Below are 9,157 nucleotides of genomic sequence, written 5' to 3'. Positions count from 1 at the left end.
ACCGTGTGGGGCGCAAACGTTTACAGAACCTAACCGGCCGGGTCACTAACTGCGTTAGGGAGGGCGACCGGCCGCCGTAGGTCAGCCTCGCGTCCTCACTCGGGCTGGGTTCAAGGTGTTTCTTTTCCAAGAGCCCGGTCTTGCACGTATGGCTTCTTCCCTAAGGTAACGATGGCCATTCTCACACAAACAAGCAGCTGGAAGCTTGGTTCACATTTTTTAATAACATGGCACAGTTTACATTACACAAGAAGGCTCCGCCGATGAGAACATGCTGAAAACTCAGTCGGTTTTCACGCGTCTTTTCACAGAGGGTCTAGAAAGGACTTTATTACATACAGGGTAAACAGCAAAAAGGTCTGTATAGAACAATCTCTTTACAATACCGAGAGCTACCACTATAGTTCCAGTGTATATATTCCTTGGGGTTTTTTTTTTTTTCTTTTTAGTTGTTGTCTTTAAAAAAAAAAAAAAAACACTACACAACATCTGGAGTTCACAAAATCTGAAGCTCACAACTAAACCTTCAGTTTACTACTAAAATAGATCTCTCTGCTTATTAGAAACAATGGTCTGTAGTTAACTTTTTTTTTCTTTTTTGCAAAAACAGGATAACAACATCAGATAGCACTTTAATATACTAGAAGGACCCAATGGAACTAATTTTATTTCATACATATATTTTACAGTCCAGTAGACAAGATATATTGTATTTCTCTGCTAGTAAAGTCATATTCTCTCCAAATATGTAGACAAGAGGCTTAATGTATTATAAAAGTATGAAGACACATTAAGGTTGGTGCAAAATTAAAAACACACGCACACACAGAACTTTGTCTCTGCCACTGCTCACCCTCTGTAACTCTCCATGGCTCCCCAAGGTCGACCTGCCGGCTATTTCCCAGACTTTATTACCAACTGGAACACAGCGAGTCACATTAGGAAACGTGCACCTTAAACCCATCAGTTATTGAAAACAGTGAAAACATATCCATCATCTGAGAAAACGTGAAGCTTTCTTTCAGGATGTGTTTGGATGTAATCGAATCTCATTACAAACCGAGGAGGCGTGTACAGACAGGAAACAGGACACACTAAAACACGCATGGTTCCCACATGAGGTGTGTGTGAAGTCACGTGACTGATGGTGGCGACCTGTGTCCCCTGATTTTGGCGTCTGACAGCTCCCATCCTCCCTGGCACTGGGTGTTCAGGCCCTCGGCTCTCTTTCCCGGGGGCTGTGCTCCACCCCACCCCCACCCCCCACCCCCCACCCCCACCCCCCCACGGCCCGCGAGCAGTTTAACTTCGCGAGCCAAGTTTCAGCCCGGGTCCGATTTGCAAAATAGGATGTTTCTCCGTTTGGAAAAAAAAACAAGCAAGGAAAACAGAGTCCTATCACGTAAGCGCTTGTTCAGGGAAAATATGACCTTAAGTATGTTGTAAATGGATCTGAAAAGGCTCCTTTGAGTTAGGAGGGCTTTTGTGAAAAGCCCTAACATTCATTGCATAGTTGAAGGGTTTAGCTGTCTATAACAATATATGGGAACGCAGCCGTAGCCGACTGCACTCGCTGATATTAAGTTTGCAAATAGCACATTTTAAGAAGTATTAATGTATTATGTTACTTACTCTTGATCTATTTACATTTATACAAAGTAAAGCTTTTATCTTACCCTTTGCATATATGAACCATTAGCTCACGAAGCAATGTGTTTTTGTGTTTCGTTTTTCGTTTTTTCTGTGTGTGTGTATTTTTACATAGCTATGTACACGGCCTTCCTTTCTCATCTGAAGGAGCTTCGCACGATGGGCTGCGTGGACCGCTGTTTGTCTCTCCCCCAGTCACCACCGCGTCGCTGTGTGTCTGTTGTCTTCACTGTTTTGGTTCAAATCAAAAAGTCTTATGCAAGAAACCAAAAGAGTTAGAGACATGAGAACATAGGACTTGGCTGAAAGATCTGAAAAATTTCAACATATGATATACAAAAAAAAAAAAAAAAAAACATTTCAAAATCTGCACTGGAGCCTATACATTTTTTACAAGGGGAGGAGGCGGGGCGTGCGGCCCCCCCCACCCCAGTCTGGTGGGCCCGCGCTGGCTCCCCGTCTCCGGTCTGGCGCCCTGTTGGTGTGCAAGGGCTTCTCTTTCCTCCCTCGCGTCCTGCCCTCCTTACCGAGCTTCGATATCCTTCAGGGTGTGGGAAGGAGGCCTCTCCCTCATCTCTGCAGACAGAGGGGTAGTCCTTCTGGGGGAGACCGGGCGGCCCCCCAGCGTGGAAATGAGCGGGGGGGGCGCGCTCAGCGCCGCCGTCGGGGGGGTCTTGTTGAGCAGTCCGTTCTGGTGCCCCGCGGTGGGGCTGATCCTGGGGTAGTGCATGCTGGGGAGCCCCGGGGTGAGGAGGCTGGGGTGCGGCAGGTGTCCGTCCAGGGAGGCGGGGTGCACGGGGTGGAGCCGTGTGTGTTCGTAGTCTTCTCTGAGCATGTGCAAGCGCTCCCGCTCTTCCAGGTGAGCCCCGCGCTCGTGCTCCCGCCGAGGGTCCACAGACAGAGGGTGGTGGTGGTGGTGGTGGTGGTGGTTGTAATCGTGAGGCTCCCTGTCCCTGAAGGAGCGATCGGCTTCGTAGAGCCGCGGCGTCGAGAGACGGTGCAGAGGGTCGTTCCTCAGCAGGAAGTCCCTGCCCAGCGGGTCTCTCCGGTGAATGTCAAGTTCTCGGTAGGGATCCCTCAGAGGGTCCCGTATGGGGTCCCAGTGGAAAGAAGGGTACGGGAACCGCTCTCCGCCCGGGATGGGGCTGATGCCCATGAACGGGGTCATCATGCGAGTCCTGTCCAGGCTGCTGATGCTGTTCATGGGGTGAATGCCCGTCACCCCCACCGTCATGGGCATCGAGGCCAGGGGCCCCGGGTGCACGCTGGACGAGGAGTTTGGAGGAGGTGGCTCCGAAGACCGGTGGGTCTGCGGGGCCTCCGGAGGCAGGTCGTGGTCTTCCTTGCGCTCCTCCTTCACCTTGACCTCCGAGCTCTTCTTGGGGTTCTCGTAGGCCGGCTCGCTCTTGCGCTGCTCGGCCTCGCGGCTCGAGGTGCTGTTGGGCCTGGCGCTCTCCACCACGGGGGTCCGCACGTAGGGTGACGGCACCCGGGCCAGCTGCTTGGCCTCTTCGCCCGTGGCTCGCCCCTCGTGGCCGTCCTTCTCCGGCAGGTGGCCCTCCTTCGCCTTGTGCTCGTCGGCGGTCAGGTCCTTGCGGGATTCCGAGTGGTCTCTCTCCCTCTCTTTGGATTTGTCTTTCTCGCGAGCCTCAGTGTTCAAATGACCCCTGATCTGTTCAGCGGAGCTACGGTTATGTCCCAGGGTGCTCACTGGGAGGATAGGTGCTGGTGAAGGGTGGCTGGAGTGTCTTTTCTCAACGCTTTCCCTGCGGAAGAAAAGAGGGACACAGAGAAGCAGATGAAATGGGCTTGCCGGCCTGGGGAGGGGCTGCCAATGAAATGGTGGTGGGAGAGAGGCTCGGGTCTGGCTCCCGTGGTCACTGAGGCAGCCGGATGTGCCCTTCGCGTGGCAAAACCAGCCACCCTGACCTTACTCACCTAGCCTTTCACGGAAGCTTTCTGGGGACAAGGCACTGGCGCTGGGGCGGGTGGGGGTGGGGGGCAGGTGGGAGAGTCTGAGGGGGAAACAATTCTCTCTGCATGTGAGATTCACGTGCCTCCGTCAAGGCCACAGACGAAGCGCTTTCGGAGGGTGGAAATGGACCAACGTGGCCAACAGTGATGTGGCAACACAGCCTGCCTGTCTGGATTCCTAGGGTCACTGAGTGGTAAGAAGAAAGTTCTAAGAGCCCAAATGCAAAGACGATCTTTGCGATAACAGAGCCAGAGGGAGGAAGGGTGCAAGGGGCTTCGATCTCCCGGCATCGGGACGAGGGACCTGCGTCACAGCCAAGGGCACAGATGCAGAGTGATCTCTGGGGCACAGCATGTGAGGGGGCTTTGAAGGGAGACCATGACGTCAGGGCCTGGGGGTCCCAAATAGCACTTATACCTTAGGAAGGGCAAGAAAGCCCGAATCTGAGAAGATGGGAGGGAAGCTGGGAGGCAGAGTGGGGTCCCCAGGCCTTGGGGGACAAATGGAGAACCACTTTAAGAGCCCCTGTGAATGGAAGTGTGGAACAAGAACTTGGGGGACCCGTTTGGGATGAGGGACTTAAGAGCACAGGGCAGAAGATTCAGAGCGACAGAAGGACAACAGAGGCCGACTTGGGAGACGTAAGACAGGCCTGGGCGTGTCGTGGGGACAGCCCCGAGACAGGACGTGGCCAAGGGGAGGAGCAAGATGCCTCGCCGGCCCGGTAGCAGCAAGGCTCCCAGGCGAGGGTAGTCTGCGGCGAGAGAATTAAGGAGGGTTCCCCTGCGGATCTGGTCTCTATAGCCAGCATGCAAGGCTAAGAAGAGGAAGAGAAGAGTCTAAAAGGTGACGGACAAAGAAGAGTGTGTTTTACTAAGTTTCCTGACTTTAATCCAAAAGGCCGTTTGACTCCACTAAGAAAAACGTGGAAAGGTTTGCTGTCGCATGGTCTTCTGTGCCCTGGCAGGCTACCCAAAGCTCCGGGTGCCGGGTGCGCCCGCCTCTCTTTGGCAGTCGACAGCTGAATGCTGAACGCCATAAACGGTCCTTCCGCTGGGTAAGAGATTTGTAACATACTGTCTTGAAGGAAAAATGGATTCTTTTCTTTTCTAAGAAAGAAATCAGAAGGATGACCTCCGAGGAACACATACTAATCGGACACATTCAGAGTCCGTAAAGTTGAATTCTTTTCAATCACTAGTGAGCACGCGTGCACACACACACACACACACACACACACACACACACACACATACACCCCACACATAGTAAAGAAAACTGGAAGATTTGGATATTTGAGACTTAAGTACCAAAGCAGAGCGTTATTAGGTATTTTCTGTCAAGCATATCTTGTCTTTCCCCTGCTTTTTTCAGGTCATTCAAAATGAAAGTCTCCTACAGAAAGAAATCAGAAAGGGATGACATTCTTCAGAGAAAATGCTCTGAGACGTCTTCCTCTTTAAGGCCGTTTCTTTTTCGGGCATGGGTTACCAAGCACAGAGATTAAAAAAAAAAAAAAAAAAAATGGTTAGTCAGGTTAATTATCCACTGGCAAAACAAAACCCACACCAGAAATGCTTGCCGGCACTCCTCTATGTGTAGGTTTGCAAAACTTTATTAGTCATCTGTGAGCCCAGGGTTTGAGTTTGAACGAAATTTGAGAAAAATGTGACGAGACAATGCAAACGTGACTTTCTAAAAGCAAACAAAAAGAAAGAGAGAGAGAGAGAGAGAGAGGCGGGGAGGGAGGGAGACAGAGAAAAAAACCTATGGATGATTTAATGGACTGCACGAACTTGAAAGCAAATATGGTATTGATTCATGCCGTGTGTGTTTGGTCCAAAGCTCCAACTCACTGTCTTTGAGAGCAAGATTTATATTTGGATACGCTAACGCTCACAGGGACCTCGGAGGCTCTAAGTGTGCATCTGTGTCTGAGTCGGGACGCTCTCGCTGTGCTGCGATTTCATGCTACGGTCGCGGTGCACTACGGGGCCGAGGGGGTGCGCTCGGGGACTTGGGGGCCGGCCTCGGGCGGAGCGAGGAGCTGAGGCCACGGGGCCAGCTGGAGCACGAGGCTGGGACGGGGAGGGTGGACGGCTGCCCTTGGCACCCAGCGGGCTTCCCCATTGGGGCTCGAGAACGGTTTCTTTCCGTACCTTTCTTTGTCATCTTTACTAACAGATGAGTCTCGTTTATCTACGTCTCTATCTCTGTCATGAGCTGCAGCGGACGCGCTACGCTCCAGCTCGCCTGGCTTCAGCCAGGGCGGAGGGGTCGGGAACGACGGAGGCGTTCGGTGCAGCCGGTTCCAGGGCTCGTGAGGGCTGCTAAAGTTCTGCACACTGGGGCCATCCTTGTGGCCGAACATTGAGTTGGGTGCTGAAATGGTGAAGTGGAGAACAAAAAGGTTTAAGAGAAATTATATAATCTGCCGTAATGAAGGTACTTACCAAAAAACTTTTAACAGCACTCAGAGTTAAAATGAATACATATTATGGGGAGCTGGAAAAGGAAAGGAGATTAACAGATTCATTAGAGGAGCGCTCGTCCTACGCTGGAGGGGTAGCTCGCAGCTTTTGTTCTTAAACCAAAGGCGAGGGGGGCGGGAGGGGGAGCTTTAAAAAGGAAAGGGGCCAGATGGGTGTCAAGAGCGCCCCATCAAACACGTCTGGTGCATGCAGAAACCCCGAGCGTGGTGCACTCTCGTGGGGTGACTTGGGAGGAACAACGCTCGGCACGGAGGCACGGTCAAGCCGAGCCTCTACCCACAGCCCCGCGAATGGGACCGCCGCTGCTCCCGCAGCGGTAGCAGGCGGAGACAGGTGACGTCACAGCCCGGGCAGGGCCTTGACCTAAGCAGACGCGGAAGGTCTCCGCGCCGGACAGAGTCGGGAGGGCGAGCTTAGAGTTGACTTGGGGCCTCCGGGGCCAGGAGAACATGATCTATGGATGGCACGAAAGTAAACGTGTGGCGTGTTCAGCGGCTAGAGAATTCAGTGACTAAAAAACGAGCAGGTGCCACAACTCTTCCCCTTCTAGATACTTTTTTCGTCGAAAACGACATGGCCCTCCCAGATGATGGACTATGACGTGTTGCCAGCTAGCTAGCCTCAGCCTGGTACTGTTTTCCCGCTATTTCCCGTCAAGTTCTCTCAGTGCCATAATGCCAGAGGCCAGGTGAGTGCAAAATTCCCCCCTGCAATGGGACTGTGGCTAAAGTCGTGGATAGCAGGGATGGAATACGGAGGAGACTGAGCTTAAGCAATGTTTTGGGAGTTCAGTCAGTGACGTCACTGCTCCTGATGCCCAGGAGGACATAGTCACGATGGGTTACCCTTGAGACGTTGCTTTCGACGTAAATGCACCCTCACCCCTAACCTCCACCGCTGAGGCCTGCCTTTGCGGTGATGTAAGCCAATGTGTTTCCCAAGAGGATCGTTTCCTTTTCGCTAGAAAGGTCTTGAGCCACAGACAGATCAGAGGAGACAAAGAGTCCAGGGCGGATTTTAAAAAGTTAGAGGTACTCACTAACTGAAGGATTTCCAAGTCCCCCGAAGGCATTGCCACCAACCGCTGCGAGGCCAGTGAACGTAGACGGACGGTTAAAAGGCTCTGCAAACACATGGGGAGGAAGGAAAAGGTTGGACTGGACTGAGTGAGGAGCACAAAGAGCTTCCAGGCAGGTGGGAAAGAGATGTGGGAGCCCCGCCCTCTCTCTACTCGGACCCGACGTGTCCCTCCTGCTGCTACCAGGTTGCGCAAAAGGTTTTCGGTGCGCTCGGATTTGGGCACTGGATTAGCAAAATATTTACGAGAGCGGTCTTTCCAGAACTGTGCCTTTTGCCCCATTCCTCTTGCCGGGTGGGGACTATCACTCAGGCCCAGCAGTGTCTTAGGACGCCCTCCTGCCCTGTAAGTTCTAACAGAACAAATAAATGACATCTTAAAATGAGTCTCTCAGTGACGAAGCGCCGAAGTCGTGCGTATTATACACGCTGTCGCTGCACTGCGTATACACCATTGCCTGCACCTGCTTGTCACATTCGCAGGAAATATCAAATAAATCAAGGCCACAAAGAAAGCGTACGCCTTTGCGAGGGAGACCTACTCACGGTGAAAGGAGAAGGGATTATAACATAGCAGGCAATGTCTCCTCACCACATCACCTTGCCCCGCTGGGTGGGAAGCGGCCATCGTAAACGTGGATTCCCGGAGGTGGCCGGGCACGTGCCCACTGTGCCATCAGTCCCTTCGGGTGGGACGGCTATGGAGCACGCAGCTACTACTTTAAGGAGGTGGCAACAGGGGTGCTGAGACACCCCGAGGGTGGACAGCAGGTGCTGAAACTTGTTCCCAAGGGCCCTCATCGCCCCACGTGGTCAGGGAGGTGTCTAGGACCATGGCCGACTTGCCCGGAAGCACAGCAGAAAACAAAGGTTTTCTGAGACACGCGCGTCATTTCCCATCACCGCGGGCAACTCACCCAGGTGAGCGGCAGGGTTAAGGAAGTTGCTGTGATGAGGCGGTGGCCCGAAAGGGGTCCCGGTTGGGTGTGCAGCACCTAGAAAGTCAGACATGGTGGGGTCAGGCTTCGCAGAATGCCAGTTCCTACCATGCGGCCGGCTCCTCACTGCGTCAGGGCCCCGGGAGAACACTCGGGAAGAAACGCGTTAACGGAAGGGCACCCCGGCCACACACCGGGAGACGACAGGGTCCTGTTAGGGAGCAGAAAACCCAGCCGTGCCCTTTCTCCGGGCGGGGCTGGCCACCCCCAAAACGGGGCGTTACTTTTTCAAGATGCGGACACGCAGCCTGAGAAGTGTGGGGAGATAGCGTAAGGGTAGGGGCGAGGGGGGTGATCCTGTAACCAAAGGAGTTTGAAGAAACGCCCAGTTACAAAGTGCTAAGCGAGGTTCTTCACTGAAGGACTTCTCAGAGCCGTTAGCGTGTTCCTGGGCTCGTTTTCTGAAAGGGGAGCATTTGGCCACGGGATACTTTCTTCGCGGAGCATGTTGGGGGGGCAGGTCTTTCACTCTGAGGAACACTGAGCCTGAAACCACATTTTACGGTCCTTGGGAGTGGCTGTCGCGCAGCGGTGGGTCCGGGCCACGGTGCCTTGCCCCACGGAACCCCTTTCCCGAGGCACGTGTTAGCTGTCAGGAAGGGCGTTACAAGGCCTGGCCCTACGGAACCCGGGATCGTGCGTTGCACCAGGTGACAGGACGTGAGTGCCTTCAGGCAGCTCTCCGGCTTCGGTGCTAGGAAAAGCTCCTTTGGTCCGTGTTTGTGGACACCAGTAACCTGCCCGCCAGGGACCTTAGTGCTAGTTCAGCCGTCTCCTTTCCTTTGGTTTCCCCATCAGAATGTGTTTCTTCAAGATGCCACAGCCTCCTTTTCCTGGAGGAAGCGGGGGAAGGCAAGAGGGAGAGGACAGACACAGGGTGCGTGCACAGGAGGCAGGGGAGGCCCACATTCCTAAAGGCTGAGGGCATCCCGGCTCCCGGGGCGGCAGGCCCGGCTTCAGAGAAG

The 9,157-nt window shown here is 53.5% G+C and overlaps 1 protein-coding gene across 7 annotated transcripts in view; it reads right to left on the bottom strand.

Annotated features, from left to right (window-relative positions):
• Positions 1-205: 205 nt before the first annotated feature.
• The window catches only part of AUTS2 (activator of transcription and developmental regulator AUTS2), a 1,118,163-nt gene continuing 1,109,211 nt past the window's right edge, over positions 206-9,157 (bottom strand). For all 7 annotated transcript variants that reach the window (XM_086691880.1, XM_086691883.1, XM_086691882.1 and 4 more), the window contains 4 exons: positions 8,112-8,189; positions 7,157-7,240; positions 5,785-6,007; positions 206-3,416 (listed from right to left, as the gene is read on the bottom strand). In XM_086691880.1, the coding sequence (XP_086548006.1) occupies positions 2,174-3,416; positions 5,785-6,007; positions 7,157-7,240; positions 8,112-8,189 (1,628 nt within the window). In that variant the 3' untranslated portion in view covers positions 206-2,173. The remainder of the gene's footprint in view (positions 3,417-5,784; positions 6,008-7,156; positions 7,241-8,111; positions 8,190-9,157) is intronic.

This window comes from Puma concolor, chromosome E3 (assembly GCF_028749965.1).
Source record: "Puma concolor isolate L17-30 chromosome E3, mPumCon1.1.hap2, whole genome shotgun sequence".
Taxonomy (NCBI): Eukaryota; Metazoa; Chordata; class Mammalia; order Carnivora; family Felidae; genus Puma; species Puma concolor.
This window is presented reverse-complemented; position numbering and strand designations above follow the sequence as displayed.